Source organism: Phallusia mammillata, chromosome 5 (assembly GCF_965637545.1).
Source record: "Phallusia mammillata chromosome 5, kaPhaMamm4.hap1.1, whole genome shotgun sequence".
In the NCBI taxonomy this organism is placed as follows: Eukaryota; Metazoa; Chordata; class Ascidiacea; order Phlebobranchia; family Ascidiidae; genus Phallusia; species Phallusia mammillata.
In genome coordinates, this window is record NC_137256.1 from 20,333,773 (window position 1) to 20,353,603 (window position 19,831).

The window sequence follows — 19,831 nt, forward strand, 5'->3', positions numbered from 1 at the left end:
AAAACACACAATGTTAAATACGTACAACAGCGCTACTCCACTAAATCATTCAGTCTATTATAAACACTGAAATTGTGAAGTTTAAGGAGTTATCCATGCTTTAAAGTACTGTTTCATTTTATTGTTAAATGTTGGTCAGTATAATCTTATTAGGTTTAATTACATATCTAGCTCATCTCAACAAATCTAGTTGTCATGTTTTTATAGAGCTGTGGCAAATGTATTTTATTCCGACGTTTCGACGTCCTATACAGGTCGCCTTCATCAGGGTAAATAACACTGAATGCGCGTAGTACAGTGCACGATAAACGAAGGAAAAAAGTAATTTCACGTTGTTTAATGGTGAATACAATATTGCGTTTAATTGCACAAAGCTGGTTTTAGAAGCAAATATGAAACTATGTAATGAATAAGCAGTGATGTAATTTGGAATACATCTTGTGATGCTCACGCGACTAATGCTTGTATTTACAAGGGCGTGTATCTATATTCGTACAAAATTATGTAATAGAACACGGTGTCTTGTGACTATTGACGTCAATCCACGCCTTACAACATGTACCAATGAAAATCTTTGCCATACTCAGCAGGGGTACCAGAGTTGCAAGTTCGACCGAACTTTTATAAGGTCAGGTTCGGTATTTTTTTAACAAACGGGCTTGACTCGAGCCTGACTTACATTCTGTGTCCGTATTTTTATTAATGTAAATTACATCTAAGTAGCTAAATCAGTGTTTCTTAACCTTTTTAGTGCTTGTACCCTTTGAGCGTTTATACAATTTTCTCGTACCCCCTGTCTACAATGGCCGACGGAAGTACACGGAAGCCGGCAAAAAAAATCTTTACATTCGGTCGGCAAAAAAAAAAACTTTACATGTAAATTTTGCACAAGTGCTTAGCTTACTGTTTCCGCCAAACGCATTGTGTTGCAAAAACGCTTCTAGTTATGCCATAAGCTACTGTTTGGCTGCACTTCACCGCAAAGTCATTGCACTGCGTACCCAGTGTTGCTTTACAGCTTCGTGATTAGTAAGGTGGGTGAAATCACACAATATTTTTTATATTCCCAAAATTTCAAAGTCTTGCAAAAAAAATTTCAAGCACTAAAATGGGTCGAAAAAAGATGCAAATCGAAGAAAAATCTTGTGCCTTGACTTTGTTAAAGAAGGGAGATTCTTTGATTGCTGCAGTGAGCATGGGCTTCTTTGCTGCCTGGCGACATGGTAGCTTAAGATCGTTCTAAAATCGATGACGATTGTCCTGTTTAACACGTTGTGGAGAAGCTCAGGATGCATGTTTTTGTAATTCAACGGCGGTTATAGATGGATATGGGGTTACTTCATGCTTTGTAAGCTTATCTGTACTTGGCGAAGTCTTCTTAGGTGCGCCAGAACCTGACTTTCTCTTCTGAACCATCCCGTGTGGCAATTACGCCGCTGACCTTTTAATTGATAAATTGCCTCTTTTGAGACCCCCAATATCTCTGGCTACAGCAATCACAGAATCTCCATTCTCTAACAAAGTCAAGGCATAAGGTTTTTCTTCGATTTGCATCTTCTTTCGACCCATTTTAGTGCTTGAAAATTTTTTTGCAAGACCTCGAAATTTTGGGAATATAAAAAATATTGTGTGATTTCACCCACCTTACTAATCACGAAGCTGTAAAGCAACACTGGGTACGCAGTGCAATGACTTTGCGGCGAAGTGCAGCCAAACAGTAGCTTATGAGGTAACTAGAAGCGTTTTTGCAACACAATGCTTTTGGCGGAAACAGTAAGCTAAGAACTTATGCAAAATTTACATGTAAAGTTTTTTTTTGCCACCAAATGTAAAGATTTTTTTGCCGGCACTGTAAACAAAATTGTAACAATAGGAATTAAACTCAGTTTATTTATAACTTATGCGTTGAATGCATGCATTAAAACTGTCTTGTAAGTTCAACAATATTTACTGCACACCGACAATCAGTCATTTCAAGTCAGTCAAAGACATATAACAAAGTAACTTGCTACACATTCTTCACAAATATGCCTAAATAGCATATAATTTCAAACTGCATGCCGTACCCCCTGCTTTGGTGCTTCGTCCCGCCAAGGGGTACACGTGCCCCTGGTTAAGAACCCCTGAGCTATAGGTATAGTTGCTGGATACAACCCATTGCCCACCAGAACTAAAATGTCTTGTTTAGGCCTTTGATTACTATTGTCCATTGTGTCTGATTTTATGGACACCAACGCAAGGAAGAGCTAGACCCGGCCGACCGTACAAGACATACATACAACAGTTGGCCGAGGATGCCGGTATTCGGCCCGAAGATCTAAGCGGTGCAATGGCGGACAGGGAGGTGTGGAGGAGCATAGTCAGTTTGGCCCGGGCAACTAGCCCGATATGATGATGAGTCCATTGTGTATGCTTTTTTTAGTTATTGGCTTGTCAATTAAACTTTCGGGGCTAAACGGGCTTCTTAAAAGCGGGCTTTTATTTTCAGTACTGTAAGGATTGGACAAACTAAACATAACATCAAGCAAAGCAGACTGGCTGGAGTAGCCGGCAGACGCTCTTTGACCCAAATTAAACAAAATCTACTATGTCAAAGGTGCGCAAGACGATAGGAGAATTTGCCTATGCTACAGTTGTTATGGGACAGGAAGCGTTTGCAATGTTTCATCATGCTTTTGCCAAATAACACCAGGGTCCAATTCAATTGTTAATGAGCGATTGCTATTTGACTCTCGAAAGCGCAGTAAAGATTGTTTACTCTGACGGTTGAACGACCTGCGGAGTTATGGCTTTGGATATCAGCCCACTATTCACGCCGGGAGATAGACAAACAAATATGCCGTATTTTTTTCTCACCCGGTAGTAGCAGTGGGATTAAAGTCCACATTTCCATGTGCGTAAAGGATTTGATACAAACTAAAAACGTTTTTGCAAAGAATTGCGTCACCGAACTTGAGTTTCGCCTAAAAAAACAACTGCAATTCGGGTTTTAACACAATTTTAAGTGATTGTCTATAACAGGGGCGGCAAACTTTTTTGTATTGCGGACCCTTTTTTCAAACTAAAAATTTATCGCGGACTGGCGTTTGAAAAACTACAAAAAATTACCAATAAAAACGATTAAATTAGTTTATCATCCCCGGGATAAATGGACAAAATGTGTAAAGCATTTAGCCTGAAAAAACATACGGCCCGGTAATGAACTCCTCGCGGACCGCCGGCTGCCGAACACTGGTCTACAATTATTACCAAAAAGATAGGTTGCTTCAAATAAAATGCTTGTTAAACAATGCATCGCGTAATGATCGTCCAATTTCGTATTCAAAACGTTTTTATGCTTTTGTAACGAGTGGACAAAACGTTTCTTTCAAAATTACTGTGGCTAATATTATATATTATAGCACTAAACCAGAATTTTCCCAAAACGCTGTCGTTCTCATGGCTTCGTAATTGCAAAATTGTTGTTAATTGTTGTTGTTAATTGTAATTGTTGTTGCGTTTGCACCGGGGAATGCTTTGTTATCCGCCGAATGTCTTAAATAACTGCATTTCTGAAAGTGTAGTAACTTTAGGAAAAACGGTAGAGTTTCGAACTTTGCTTTTCAATATTGACACAATTTGTAAAAAAAACACTGTTATAGTGATCTAAAGCGAAAAAATGATTTTTCGGTTTAAATCATTGATCAAAATATGATTCGGAAAATATAGATCAGTAAGGAATTTGGAAAATATTTTTGACAATTTTGTTGCATCTAACACTATCGATTATAGATCCGACGAAATAAATCGAAATTCGGTGCGAGTAAAATGGAGAAACGGAAAGATTGCCCGCTATCGAGTGGGTAAAGACGGAAAAGTTGATTTGCAATGTCTCATGTCGGGTTATGGAGATCCTTATTATCCCGACCATCTGCCACTATGCGGTAGGAAAATAAATAAGCAGCATGTATCTCATAAAAGAATCTGGATTCACCTCGCAACAGCATGTGTGTGCAATGAAAAAATCATGCTTGCTATATACACTAACAACAATTATCTGCAACTTTTTAATTTGTCTACTTTATTAGTATACAGAAGAGTATAGGCTACTGAATTTTACATTTAGTGATTTGCCAAATGTTAGGTGATGAGAAAGATGCAAGCTCTGGGATCAGCTCTGGAGAACATCAAATGTCTAGCGTTGAAATTGGAGATAGGGTGAAAATTACTTTACCAGCTGATCTGGTGCGAGATATGATGCCGCCTGGCAGCTGGAACACCGAGATTGTAGAGGTAAGGAAATAGGGGGTGAGACAGTAATCAACTTTCGCCGAGTACAGTAAGTCCATGATAGAGCTGTTAGTCGGCCTGAAAAGAACTGGAAGTACAAGCTTGAACAAAGTTGGTTAAAATGCGGCAAAATTATTGCAATGTCAGGCTCAAATCAATCACATTTTGTAGAAACTCAGGCCCGAAAAGCCCGGCATGACTAATAACAAATGTATGAGACCAGTGATTTCTAACCTATTTTGACAAATTCCTCACTATAAAAACATATTTATTCCTCACAGATATACCACAAAGTGTAGGCACTAAACCAAACAAATATCATTTAATATTGGGCCCTATTTATCTTTGCAGCTCATGTATCGAGAACTTTTTATTTACAAACCAAATGCAAAAGTCCAAGTAAATCCCTAGAATTTCCCCTTTAGATTATGAAATAATGCGTTAGGCCAAGTTACAACCTATTGTAACACACGGTGTGGTAGAATTTGAATTGAGTTAGTTGACTTATATTTTGCAGCTTATCGGGCGAGAAGGAAAAGTCAGTCGTATTACCGCGAACGAGGAAGCTCTCGTGGAATACGATTTGGGAAGTTTGGGCCTAGATATTTGTCAAAAAACGTGGTCGTTTCACCAGGTTTTATTGGAAAGAATAGTTGATGAACAAAACGTTCCAACTTCCACACAAAATTTGGACCAAAAAAGTGGTAGCCGTTTGTGTTTTTTTATTTTGTACATATTCAATCTTAGGGCAAACGAATCTCAACAATTGGTCTATGTCGACAGTATATAGTCTTTGTTAACGTAAAACTTAAAAGGACTTAAAAAATAGAGCATGTTGCATATGTTTCGCCAGGGTTGCGGTTTTCCCGCCCATTTTCGCCAGGCCGATATCTGACATCAAGTAGCGGGTTGTGTTTTGTTTTTGTTTTTACATGTATTTTGACATGTGTGTGTTTTTAAAAGCAGTCTAATGAAGTTAAAATTTGGCTGGTTTTGGTCCTGTTTTAAATTTTCTCTGCAGTTGCGAATTTTGGGGTATAGTTTTGACAGGCAGCGATTTTTGAAAATTTGACCTGGCAACATTCGTTTTGCTCTTAAAACGTGAGTTGTAATCGGGTTCAAAATTAGGGCCCGAACCGGAAAACGGTTTAAAAAAAACGAAGTAGGTCCGAAGGTTACATTCGCAATAAACCAAGACGGATCAGACCCACAGCCTGGCCTTATTAACAACTCTTAAGAGCACAGTCTTTCTAAGCTCCTGTGTGTATATTTCCGTCAATTTTCGACTTGTTTGATTAATTTCACAAGCGTTTCAATACTGATAAACAATATGAATTAACCACACAGAAGCAACTGTCAGGAAAAGTGCAACGTCTTCTGCTGAGACATGCTTGTTATGTGAAGAAGCCAAAGCCATCGTTGTTTTTCAACCTTGCGGTCATCGGATTGTTTGCCAAAGTAAGAAGTTTTGGTTGGGTGCTATTGCCGGATATGTGAAATACATTATTTCGAGATCCTTAAAAGGGGAAACATGTAAACATATACCAACAGATACATATATAGTGGGAAATGTTGGGTTTCACTGATAACTCAATATTTAGTCGTTTCAATCTATAACTTACTTTAAATCAAATTTTTTCAAAGGGTCATCATTACTCATTTGTTTTATGTAAGCCTTAGAACCCGCAATGCCCACAGAACGTTACTTTTAATGACCCAATTTGTGAATTACAAATGGTAAGCTTAGTCCTATTAACGTAGATTTAAACGGGATTTAAGTTCTTACGTTAGTAGAATTTCCATTACAAATGGTCGAATTATTTTAGTCTTATTTATGAATTGCAGCTTGCAGCGTTCGATTAAAGAAGTGCTTGTCATGTCAACAAAACATTTCAGCAAAATCTTTGCCACACGAGGAGGAAAATAGGAAACTTGCACGACAGGTTAGAACTTTTTGTTTTTAACCTTGTAATGGGAAAAACAACCGTAAAATATAGAAAAAGCTCTTAAAAGCGACGAAATTTTAGCTTATCATTGGTGCTGATGGTACATAAGTATTCAGTTATAAAACATCTGCAATATCGCGTTGTTAAAAAAGACTTAGGTTAATGATTGTGTTTACTACTTTAATAGCTGGAAGAAATTAAAGAGCTACATAAGTGTGGAATTTGCTTGGACGCCAACAAGGACACGGCTTTTACCCCATGCGGACACAGCACATGTACAGATTGCGCGGAGAGACTCACGCAGTGTCCGATATGCAGAACTGACATTGCTTCAAAGATTAAACTTTACTTGTAAACACACCGTTTTGGAGTTGAAAATTGAGACGCGTAAGTTAAAAAGAACAAATTTAATTCGGGAAATTACACCACATTCGGAAGCATTTGTTCCACGATTTAACCGATATTCGGGCTTTGTTACAAAAAATCGTGTTTGAGCCAAGGTTCGGGCTTGTTTTTTCGTGTTCGGGAACGAGTTTCAGGTCTGCTTACAACTCTGTTCATACGTATTGTGCAATATTCCCCTTGCATCATGTATTGTCATTAGAGGTCTTATCCTGAACGCAAACGGAACAATTAATGCGTGAAACACTGCATTGTCATGATTTTACGATACTGTGCAAATAAAACGAAATCGTCTTGTTTGGGTATATAGCCGATGTAAACACAGTATATGTGCTATTGACATTTTTGCTATGCCTCGAGTTTTGTATGTGCCGGAATGTTTTTTCTATTATTAAAAAAATCGTAAATCGCAATCTATGAATTAAAAAACATTTATTTTTACAGTGTTAGAACACACAATGTTAAATACGTACAACAGCGCTACTCCACTAAATCATTCAGTCTATTATAAACACTGAAATTGTGAAGTTGAAGGAGTTATCCATGCTTTAAAGTACTGTTTCATTTTATTGTTAAATGTTGGTCAGTATAATCTTATTAGGTTTAATTACATATCTAGCTCATCTCAACAAATCTAGTTGTCATGTTTTTATAGAGCTGTGGCAAATGTATTTTATTCCGACGTTTCGACGTCCTATACAGGTCGCCTTCATCAGGGTAAATAACACTGAATGCGCGTAGTACAGTGCACGATAAACGAAGGAAAAAAGTAATTTCACGTTGTTTAATGGTGAATACAATATTGCGTTTAATTGCACAAAGCTGGTTTTAGAAGCAAATATGAAACTATGTAATGAATAAGCAGTGATGTAATTTGGAATACATCTTGTGATGCTCACGCGACTAATGCTTGTATTTACAAGGGCGTGTATCTATATTCGTACAAAATTATGTAATAGAACACGGTGTCTTGTGACTATTGACGTCAATCCACGCCTTACAACATGTACCAATGAAAATCTTTGCCATACTCAGCAGGGGTACCAGAGTTGCAAGTTCGACCGAACTTTTATAAGGTCAGGTTCGGTATTTTTTTAACAAACGGGCTTGACTCGAGCCTGACTTACATTCTGTGTCCGTATTTTTATTAATGTAAATTACATCTAAGTAGCTAAATCAGTATTTCTTAACCTTTTTAGTGCTTGTACCCTTTGAGCGTTTATACAATTTTCTCGTACCCCCTGTCTACAATGGCCGACGGAAGTACACGGAAGCCGGCAAAAAAAATCTTTACATTCGGTCGGCAAAAAAAAAACTTTACATGTAAATTTTGCACAAGTGCTTAGCTTACTGTTTCCGCCAAAAGCATTGTGTTGCAAAAACGCTTCTAGTTATGCCATAAGCTACTGTTTGGCTGCACTTCACCGCAAAGTCATTGCACTGCGTACCCAGTGTTGCTTTACAGCTTCGTGATTAGTAAGGTGGGTGAAATCACACAATATTTTTTATATTCCCAAAATTTCAGAGTCTTGCAAAAAAAATTTCAAGCACTAAAATGGGTCGAAAAAAGATGCAAATCGAAGAAAAATCTTGTGCCTTGACTTTGTTAAAGAAGGGAGATTCTTTGATTGCTGCAGTGAGCATGGGCTTCTTTGCTGCCTGGCGACATAGTAGCTTAAGATCGTTCTAAAATCGATGACGATTGTCCTGTTTAACACGTTGTGGAGAAGCTCAGGGTGCATGTTTTTGTAATTCAACGGCGGTTATAGATGGATATGAGGTTACTTCACACTTCAAAAGCTTATCTGTACTTGGCGAAGTCTTCTTAGGTGCGCCAGAACCTGACTTTCTCTTCTGAACCATCCCGTGTGGCAATTACGCCGCTGACCTTTTAATTGATAAATTGCCTCTTTTGAGACCCCCAATATCTCTGGCTACAGCAATCACAGAATCTCCATTCTCTAACAAAGTCAAGGCATAAGGTTTTTCTTCCATTTGCATCTTCTTTCGACCCATTTTAGTGCTTGAAATTTTTTTTGCAAGACCTCGAAATTTTGGGAATATAAAAAATATTGTGTGATTTCACCCACCTTACTAATCACGAAGCTGTAAAGCAACACTGGGTACGCAGTGCAATGACTTTGCGGCGAAGTGCAGCCAAACAGTAGCTTATGAGGTAACTAGAAGCGTTTTTGCAACACAATGCTTTTGGCGGAAACAGTAAGCTAAGAACTTATGCAAAATTTACATGTAAAGATTTTTTTGCCGGCACTGTAAACAAAATTGTAACAATAGGAATTAAACTCAGTTTATTTATAACTTATGCGTTGAATGCATGCATTAAAACTGTCTTGTAAGTTCAACAATATTTACTGCACACCGACAATCAGTCATTTCAAGTCAGTCAAAGACATATAACAAAGTAACTTGCTACACATTCTTCACAAATATGCCTAAATAGCATATAATTTCAAACTGCATGCCGTACCCCCTGCTTTGGTGCTTCGTCCCGCCAAGGGGTACACGTGGCCCTGGTTAAGAACCCCTGAGCTATAGGTATAGTTGCTGGATACAACCCATTGCCCACCAGAACTAAAATGTCTTGTTTAGGCCTTTGATTACTATTGTCCATTGTGTCTGATTTTATGGACACCAACGCAAGGAAGAGCTAGACCCGGCCGACCGTACAAGACATACATACAACAGTTGGCCGAGGATGCCGGTATTCGGCCCGAAGATCTAAGCGGTGCAATGGCGGACAGGGAGGTGTGGAGGAGCATAGTCAGTTTGGCCCGGGCAACTAGCCCGATATGATGATGAGTCCATTGTGTATGCTTTTTTTAGTTATTGGCTTGTCAATTAAACTTTCGGGCCTAAACGGGCTTCTTTAAAGCGGGCTTTTATTTTCAGTACTGTAAGGATTGGACAAACTAAACATAACACCAAGCAAAGCAGACTGGCTGGAGTAGCCGGCAGACGCTCTTTGACCCAAATTAAACAAAATCTACTATGTCAAAGGTGCGCAAGACGATAGGAGAATTTGCCTATGCTACAGTTGTTATGGGACAGGAATCGTTTGCAATGTTTCATCATGCTTTTGCCAAATAACACCAGGGTCCAATTCAATTGTTAATGAGCGATTGCTATTTGACTCTCGAAAGCGCAGTAAAGATTGTTTACTCTGACGGTTGAACGACCTGCGGAGTTATGGCTTTGGATATCAGCCCACTATTCACGCCGGGAGATAGACAAACAAATATGCCGTATTTTTTTCTCACCCGGTAGTAGCAGTGGGATTAAAGTCCACATTTCCATGTGCGTAAAGGATCTGATACAAACTAAAAACGTTTTTGCAAAGAATTGCGTCACCGAACTTGAGTTTCGCCTAAAAAAACAACTGCAATTCGGGTTTTAACACAATTTTAAGTGATTGTCTATAACAGGGGCGGCAACCTTTTTTGTATTGCGGACCCTTTTTTCAAACTAAAAATTTATCGCGGACTGGCGTTTGAAAAACTACAAAAAATTACCAATAAAAACGACTAAATTAGTTTATCATCCCCGGGATAAATGGACAAAATGTGTAAAGCATTTAGCCTGAAAAAACATACGGCCCGGTAATGAACTCCTCGCGGACCGCCGGCTGCCGAACACTGGTCTACAATTATTACCAAAAAGATAGGTTGCTTCAAATAAAATGCTTGTTAAACAATGCATCGCGTAATGATCGTCCAATTTCGTATTCAAAACGTTTTTATGCTTTTGTAACGAGTGGACAAAACGTTTCTTTCAAAATTACTGTGGCTAATATTATATATTATAGCACTAAACCAGAATTTTCCCAAAACGCTGTCGTTCTCATGGCTTCGTAATTGCAAAAAAATGACTTTTAATATCAAAAATCATAATCCTTGTTTATGGAGAAACACTTACAATCATTTTAAATTTAGCAATGCGATTTGACTTGACTTATTCTACGAGTAAGCTATAATAACCCATGACATTGATCAATTGAATACAACAGTATACCATGCTGTACATCGAGATCCATATACATTTTAAGTTCCACTGCTTTCCAACACTCTCATTCCTCAGCATGTATCCCCTTACGTCATTACACACAAAATGCTGAGTAATAGGTGCAACGACCCTGTTTTGCTTCGTCGCCTTCGTGTTGTTTGCGCAAGTTCAACTTAAGCCCAAATACCGAGGCGCCTGTATCACGCGTCTTGCACGTGGAAAGCTGCTATATTAAGCCCCCAAAAAGCGCTAGAGCTTCATAGTTTTGTGAACCAGCAGAGCCTAAATGGCTTCTATAGAGAGTTGTACAGATCGGTTTGGGCAACGGCAATTCTAATTTGCAAAATTAAAAATTGTTGCTGATTCGAATCGAAACCGTTTTTAGGGGGGCGGGTCGCAAAATAATATTAAAATACCAAATGTTAAAATTCATATGTTGCACGGTGCAAGGTTTGATATACACTCGTTGAAACGCTTAGATCAATTTAAGTATTTTATAAGATTCTGTTTCGTGATCTAAGACTTAAACAGAAAAAGTTTTGGAAAATTTACCGAGTAGTTTAGGCCTCAATTTTATTTGAGACAAAATGCTAAGGTGTTGCTATTTTAGATTTGGCATTTTTCGGAACCGACACCAGAGCTATATTTGCAGTTTGTTTCAAATTGTTCATTCTGGCTTTTTGTGTTAAGCTTTTTTCGGTCATTTCTGTGGTTAGAGCAGTTTTTATATTTCTTTACAAATAGCTACATTGAAAAGGTTCTAACTGCAAAAGCACAATGAATTTGGTCGGCTACCGCATTTTTGAGACTCTTAACTTCACGAAATGGAACCAAACCGAGCTTTTACTTGGCTTCGCCGTGTTTATGCTGATTTACTACTGGTACCGAAAACCAAAGGGTTTTCCTCCTGGCCCCAGAGGGATTCCTTGGCTTGGAGTGGTCCCATTTTGGGGTAAACTTGCCGCCAGAACCATGCGGGATTGGGGCAAGAAGTATGGACCGATAATGGGTGTAAGGGTTGGAAGAAGAGAGGCCGTTGTGTTGAACGACTTTGAGGCAATACAAGAGGTAAAGATTTGAAGTTATAGACGGTGGTTATAGCGTTAAAATTAGGATTTTAACTTGGCAGCTATAAATACTTGGAATAGGAATTTTGCTTTTCTGATTTGAAATATGGGAATTTGTCACCCACATTTTAGTGAATAAAAAATAGTAATTTGAACAATATTTTTAAGCGTTTTGAAGTAGAATGGCCTTGCACAATATAGTTTATGAAAATCGATTATGGTGTTATTTAGAGTTTTATACTTTCCAGGCATTAGTGAAGAACAAAGATGTTTGTTCTGGTCGTCCCCAACATCCGCTTTTAACGAAATACCTCCAAGGCATCGTTTTTCGTACTTTTGATGAGACGTGGGAAGCAATGAGACGATTTGGAATTAGTACTTTAAGAGGGTAAGAAAAGATTTTCTATGCTTGTATTATTAGTCTCGGTGGAAAGTTTTTAGTTATGTTCATAAATGATGTAATTAAAATACAACATCTTTTTACGTCGTTAAAATTTTAGTGATAATCCAGCACCATACTATGTATAGTCCTAAACTTGAACGAAGGAACTTGGGTAATATTGATTTTACAGTTGCACTAGCTTGAAATCGCTCGCTGCATGATGATTAAAGCGGGCCATACTAGAGTAATTGTATGTCTAGCCAAGCTTAGGTTCAGGCTGAGGTTTCCTCCCAAAAAACGGGCTTGATTCGGGCCTGACTTTACACTCTGTGTCAGTATATTTGAATACATTTGGCTAGCTAAGTGGCCAGCTGCTGAACTTAGCCTACAATGCCTAACAGCCCCAAAACGCCATGTTTAAGACAATTGTCTATTATTGTCCTTCGTGTTTGTTGTCTTTGTCGTTTCGGATACATCTTTGTAAAGGCTTGTCAATCAAATTTTCGAACCTAAACGGACTTCCTAAAAACGATTCGGTTTCGGGTCGCGTTTCGCGCTTGTACTTTCGGGTTCGGGCCCGTTTAAAACTCTGGTTCATAACCACACTTAGTATAATAAATTTAGAAAAAATACCTAATTGGTCGCAATTAGTTCCTCCGTTATTCCAAATCTAAGGTAAAACTTTTACAGATACGGTGTTGGTAAGAAAAGTATGGAGGAAAGAGTCCAAGAAGAGTGTGGACATTTGAACAAGGCCATACAACGCGTGGAAGGAAAAGCTTTTGACATTCGCGTAAGTGATCAAAGTTGTTTACATAAAGCTAATTCGGAATGTTTGCATGTTTGCACAAGACCACGGCCAAAATCTGCATGACATGACAGGACGCCTTTAAATGCTAGATCGGTGTCGTATCGTTTAAACGTGAGGTTATCTTGCAAAAGTGCAGACATACAAAAAATATTAATCGACTTTCTGTTTATGCAACAATGAAAGTCAATAGAAGCTCACTCATTACCTTAAAATTTTTGTTCCAACCCTGGTTTAATAACGAAAATAACGGCCTAAATAGACGAAAAAAGCGACATGATTTTTAAATCCTTACGGCAAATGCTATCAACAGTGAAGTGGCATGAAATAAAGCACGTCCCTGTTTACGTATATTTGGGCCGTTGTATCCGTCACTTATGAACAGATCCGTGTACAGTGCCGGCAAAAAAAATCTTTACATTCGGTGGGCAAAAAAAAACTTTACATGTAAATTCTGCATAAGTTCTTAGGTTACTGTTTTCGCCAAAAGCATTGTGTTACAAAAACGCTTATAGTTATTTCATCAGCTACTGTCTGGCTACACTTCACCGCAAAGCCATTGCTCTGCGTGCCCAGTGTTGCTTTACAGCTTCGTGAATAGTAAGGTCGGTGAAATCACACAATATTTTGTATTTTCCTAAAGTTTTGAGGTCTTGTAAAAAAAATTTTAAACACGAAAATGGGTCAAAACAGAGATTATGTGATTGCTGTTGCCAGAGATATTGGGGGTCTCAAGAAGGGTAATTTATCAATTAAAAGGTCAGCGGCGTAATTGCCGAACAGGATGGCTCAGAAGAGGAAATCAGGTTCTGGCGCAGCTAAGAAGACTTCGCCAAGTACGGATAAGCTTACAAAGCATGAAGTAACCCCATATCCATCTATAACCGCCGTTGAATTAAAAAAACAAGCACACTGAGCTTCTCCACAACGTTTCAAACAGGACAATTCGTCATCGACTCCACAAGGATCTTAAGCTACCATGTCGCCGTGCAGCCAAGAAGCCCATGCTCACTGCAGCAATCAAAGAATTTCCCTTCTTTAACAATGTCAAGGCACAAGATTTTTCTTCCATTTGCATCTTCTTTCGACCCATTTTAGTGCTTGAAAAAAAATTTTGCAAGACCTCAAAACTTTAGGAAAATAAGAAATATTGTGTGATTTTACCGACCTTATTATTCACGAAGCTGTAAAGCAACACTAGGCACGCAGAGCAATGGCCTTGCTTTAAAGTGTAGCTAGACAGTAGCACAGTGAGACAGTGACATAACTATAAGCGTTTTTGTAACACAATGCTTTTGGCGGAAACAGTAAGCTAATAACTTTTTGCAGAATTGGAATGTAAAGTTTTTTTTTGCCATCGAATGTAAAGATTTTTTTTGCCGGCACTGTATATATTTTGCTCAAAAATCGTGGTTTGTTTTAGGCGTCATTCATAAGGACAGATTCAACACGAACGCAATACCATTGATCCATTTCTCGGACCGTTAAACTTTATTAAACTTGTTTTTTAGCCTATCCTGTCGAATGCTGTTTCAAACATGATATGTAGCGTCATATTTGGACAAAGGTTTGATTACGACGACGAAAAATTTCAAGAAATGATGCGAAATATTTCAAACATGTAAGTTGCAACAAGGCTGTAATCTATGTAGCAGAACTAGCAACAAAAGAACTCACATCGGATAAAGTTTGCTACGTGGCGTAAGAGCACAGATAATATAATAGCAATTAGGCAGGAAATGAGTTAGGAGGACTTAAGTTAGCTTTAACTTTTTTCTGTTATAACACCTCCTACTGAAGGGATATTAACAGAATTATTTTTCACGGGGTTCGAACCCAGGACACTCCCGGGGACGAATACCGATCAGGGGTTTTCATGTCTGTATATGGATCAAGTGCGCCGGAACCACTCGGTCACCTTTTTTTAAGGAATCAAATAATCGCCAATGTTTATTGTGCCACCTATCTGCTTTTAGAAACCTTTGTCTTGGTGTGAGTTTGTATGATAGTATATTCTCCATTATATACGATACTTGTTATTACGTTATTGTTTCAACAGAGTATCCAATCGTGACATTGCAAGAATGGCCCGAACTATACAGTTTTTACCCTTCCTCACACGTACACCTTATGTGCATAAAAATCTGCAGAAGTTTTTGAAGATACAGAAGGATTTGTTTGGTAAGTTTTAGGTAACCATTCCTACATATAGCTATTTATGACTCTTAGGGCAAACAGTTCATTTTGTGCTTATATCAGCACCCTGAATGTTTTTTGGTCGTAGAGGAATGAATATTCCAACTGCACAAACAATCAAAAACGTCCCACTCCCAGTCGTTTTTACTCTCAATGCACCAACCTCACTTTTGGTGTTCCCCAGTCATTTAACGCCTTGTAATGACGGTGTAGCTGCAGCGCGTTTTGCTCTCATCCACCAATTGTGCCCTTCACAACGTTCCAACGTTGCGCACCTGTTTTGGGCCTGGTGATTTTTTTAGTGTAATTGTGTCGCTTTCACCAAGCGAAATAAACTCAAATTAACTCAACTACGCCATTGAATGCGTCGTACCGAATCAACCCGATCTACCCAGCATCCCAATGTCTCAAGGCATAAGCTAGAACAATCTACTGTAGTGGGATTCGAACCCACACAAGAGCCTCGCCAGCACCGGCGATCAACCGACCGAAATACCCAGACTTGGTGGTAATTAATTCCGCCTAAAATTGAATCATAACCCCCGTGGTACATCCGATTTGTAGTTGGGGATTGCCAGTTTGACCATGAATCAGTTAAGATGAACATTAATTTATAACTGGGATCAGCACTGAAGCGTTCATGCAGCCCGGCGACCATAAACAAAGTCATCGAGTCCCCTTAAAACGTCCTGGTTTAAAATCGGTCGAAACCATCGCAAAATTGTTTCTAGATGAAAAAAATTAGTTGAAAAAATAAAAACCAGTGTATTCTATTTCAGATTTCGTTGGTAACATCATCTCAAGCCATAGAAAAAGTTTTGATCGCGATAACTTACGTGATGTAACTGATGCTTACATTGCTGAAATCAACAAGGAAAAGAAATGCTTCACGGTGAGTTGGCGTACAGTATTAGTCATTTTAAATAAGACGTTGAATTCAGAAAATTTAGTAAACCTTTTGAGACAAGGTTGTCACACAGTTTTTGTTGTTTTACGTGCATTTTGAAATATGCGCCTTTGCATGCAGTTAATTCATAGTGAAATTTGGGTAGTTTTTGACTCATTTTGTGGTTGCGCTTTTTGGGCTAGTTTTGACCAGAAAAGTTGCGCTTTTCGCGCTACTTTTGACAAGTGTAGTTACGCTTTATTAGCATTTGACCTCGCAACACCAATTATCAGGTAAAGAATATTTTAGTCGAATTGAGCTGCGACGTTTTGGTGAAAAATAAAACGTGTTGACATGTATAGGATGAGAATCTTCTTCAATTTATTCGTGAGCTTTTTATGGCTGGAACCGAAACGACAACGTCCACTCTGAGATGGGCAATCTTGTGTTTCCTTCACTACCCTGAGGAACAAAGGAAATTGTATGAGGAAATTTCAAAAGTCCTTGGTAAAAATCAATTAACAATTGTTCCACCACTGTGTTTTTTCGTATTATGCTGCACAATGTACAGGGCGAATAAAAATGTTCGGTATTTTCCAATCATAGCCTATTAAAACATTCAGGACCGAACATCATTTTTTTCTATTGATTTTCACCCTGATATGTGAAGAAGAGCTACTTACACCATAACTCACGTCAGTCGCACATTTAGCTAATTTTCGATAGGTGGCGCAGGAGCTGAATTATTGAATAGAATTTGTGCTGTTTGCGCCACCTATCAAAAATTAGCTAAATATGCGGCTGACGTGAGTTATGGTGTTAGTAAACTTTCCGATATGCGATTAGTCGGCCAGTTTTTATCTTACCGGCGTTAAAGCAAAAAAAAAACGTCTTTTAAACATTACTCTGCATTTATTAACTATAGTTTACTATCTGATTTTACATTCAAAATTTAATTGCTTTTTATCAACTAAACCAACACTTTTCCCTCAAGGCCATGACGGAATAGTTTCAATGTCACATCGAAGTGAACTTCCTTACACTCAAGCTTTCATTGAAGAACTGTACAGATTTCGAACGTTGGTGCCTCTCTCCCTCCAACATTTAGCGACAGAAGACACAACACTAAGGGGATTTTTCATTCCCAAAGATACAGTGGTAAGTAATGTGTCCTCTAATTCTTACGTGTCTGAGCATAAGCGTACCAAGTGGTCTTGATACCATTAAAAGCAGAGTTAGAGAAGCATGCTGTGACCATGTCCAATTCTTGACCGTTGAAAGTTAACATCAATATTTTAAACAACAACAGATTTTGCCCAACATTTGGGCGGTTCACAATGACCCGAAGACATTTGACCAACCAGAACGCTTCAACCCGGAACGTCATCTCGACGCTCAACGCCGATTCGTCAAGTCTCATCACGTGATCCCTTTCTCGGTTGGACCTCGTCATTGTCTGGGAGAGCAGCTGGCTAGAATGGAAGTTTTCATGTTTCTCGTCGGTCTGGTACAGAAATTCGAGTTTCTTCCTGACCCCGCGATAAAGGAATTACCCGATATTGAAAATGGAAACGGTATGCAAGCATATATTCCAAGTCCCTACAAAATGGTCGCAAAGGAACGTTAATATGCAGTTGTATGTCATCACTATGCTACAGTAATTATATCGGTAATTTAGTCAAACTAATTTGCATTAAACAGTATAAGTTCGCTTCACTCGACAATAAGCGGATTCACACGGTAAATTGTATGTGTGTTTTTGCGCTTTGCTTATTGGTTTATTTTGCGATTTTCGTTTACATGTTTATCGAATAAATTACAATATGTGTGCTTATGGTGTAAATCATATGAAGTAGATTTTAAAGTTTAAAAAAGTAACGAAATTCATTTACGTGTGTGGTTGGAGATTTAAGTGTAGCCATTAGTGTGAGCAAAACTCAAGGCCCTAAGTCGGTGCATGCCTAGGCGCTTTGCAAAATATAACCATTTAAATGAGTCATAACGTTAGGTAAACACAGTGATTGATAAACAATTTGAGCACCAATGGCGTTTATAAGCATAAACTACATCATTTGGTCATTACTCATTACACTATCAACTAAACACCAACTACTATATATAAGTTACCATTCAACTAACATAAGTCATCATACATATCCAGTGCCACTTATAATAGCACTAGATTTTAAACGAAACAAATTTTTAACCTACAGGAATTTGTTTACCAGCTGTAACAGTTTTTTTTATGTATATGTTCAAACTTAAAACGTAACCTCTTCAAAAAAGCAGCAATTGGGACTTTTTAAGAGCTCTACAGATTGTTTAAGGATTATACAATTTTAAAATACAGAGCAATCTGATTTACTAGATCATCAAATACCACAACTTTATGCGCTTAACCGAATACTGTGTAAACAATAAGCCTTCACGTTGTTAACATAAGAGCTCATTCACACTTCAGCAGCTGGGAAAAAACTTTCTGTGATGCTTATCTACAGTGACTTGCTTTGTCTTTTTTGCAGCCTGAAATATACAAAACTGCCTAACTTTCCTCACTGTCAGTACTATGTTACAATTGTACACAAGCGTTTCAATGAAGATTTCAGCAGTTTATACGAACCTAAAAGATAGTAGGCTACACATGTTATTCATACATTGTGACACCTCTACTTGCCTAATCTACGTTTCCAACTTTAAGAAAAGTTTGCAAATCGTACGTTTTCACATTGAAATTAACATTCTGTTTTTTTGCATTTCGTCAAACATCTTTGCAATTAACTGGATTATGTGATTAACCAGACGATTTTTCTAAAAAATGATATAGGCCACGGTTTGAATGCAATCACACAGTTTATTTTATGCAATAAACCGGATTGTTTCTGCATAATTTGTATACAGTAATATAATTATGAAATAAATAAAACTAGAAAAAGTTTTTTTTTAAATAAACATGTTTTGTTGAAAACACTGCACAACTTAAAAAATTGAGAGACGCTTTCCAACCAAAAGACACAATGCTATAAATCTAATTTGATCTGTAGCAGACCAAGTAGATAAAATGCTGTGTTTCAAACCAATTGCACGTCGCACTTTGGAACGCTGCATTAAAGCAGCGTTTTCAGATATAACATAACGAATAAACGCAAACAGTCATAAGCAAACACTTCACACGAATCGTAACCGGTATTTTTTTGCACGCTGCATAAAAGCAGCGTATGCAGCCAAATAAAGAACAAACGTAAAATAATTTATAAAACGGATATTCACACGATGTCCAGGTACATGTTTTGCTTCTATGGATGAAGTCATATTCTATTTTTGGGACATTTTGCCTTGTATTTCGCAGTTATACATGTCCGTTCCCACTGACGTTTATGTGCCGGTTTTCGAGAAGATTCTGGCAACTAAAAAAGGCTAATTTGGACTTTGTCCAGTTAAAAGTAACATTACCAAACGTAATTATGTGCGAGAAAAGAAGTTTACTGTTGCATTGTGGGACTATAAAAAGCGCTGTTTTTCGCCTTGAAATCAGAGATAAGAGAGATAGAAGTTTGGAATTGTGAAACGATAAATGTCGTGTGATTACTCAGAATAAAATAGTGAAGGGATAACCTTGCATTATGTTTCAGCTAATCTAAAATATAGGATGTCTCAAATCAATACTGCAGTACAATTAAGAAGAACAGCAAGAATTTCTGCAAGATCCAAACCATTCCGCATTCTACGAGTCGTCGCTGACAGCAGTACTCAGACCGATCCGATAGCAGCGGCAAGTGCAAATCGGCCAGGACCATTGTCTGAGTTAGTTCGCAGAGAGATAGGCCGTTGGAGATCCTTTGAAGCTTGTACACTCAC

The 19,831-nt window shown here is 38.1% G+C and overlaps 2 protein-coding genes across 2 annotated transcripts; both read left to right on the plus strand.

Annotated features, from left to right (window-relative positions):
* Nucleotides 1-3,812: 3,812 nt before the first annotated feature.
* Nucleotides 3,813-7,037, plus strand: LOC145229384 (uncharacterized). Its single transcript, XM_080094714.1, has 6 exons — nucleotides 3,813-3,923; nucleotides 4,124-4,272; nucleotides 4,787-4,973; nucleotides 5,617-5,727; nucleotides 6,115-6,212; nucleotides 6,403-7,037. Exons 1-6 carry the CDS (start codon nucleotides 3,875-3,877, stop codon nucleotides 6,568-6,570), a joined length of 762 nt encoding a protein of 253 aa, XP_079950840.1. The 5' UTR covers nucleotides 3,813-3,874; the 3' UTR covers nucleotides 6,571-7,037.
* Nucleotides 7,038-11,594: 4,557 nt separating this feature from the next.
* LOC145229674 (cytochrome P450 2U1-like) lies at nucleotides 11,595-17,650 on the plus strand. Its single transcript, XM_080095009.1, has 9 exons — nucleotides 11,595-11,705; nucleotides 11,953-12,092; nucleotides 12,777-12,879; nucleotides 14,406-14,515; nucleotides 14,954-15,075; nucleotides 15,870-15,982; nucleotides 16,339-16,483; nucleotides 16,971-17,134; nucleotides 17,286-17,650. Exons 1-9 carry the CDS (start codon nucleotides 11,610-11,612, stop codon nucleotides 17,601-17,603), a joined length of 1,311 nt encoding a protein of 436 aa, XP_079951135.1. The 5' UTR covers nucleotides 11,595-11,609; the 3' UTR covers nucleotides 17,604-17,650.
* The last annotated feature ends 2,181 nt before the right edge of the window (nucleotides 17,651-19,831 follow it).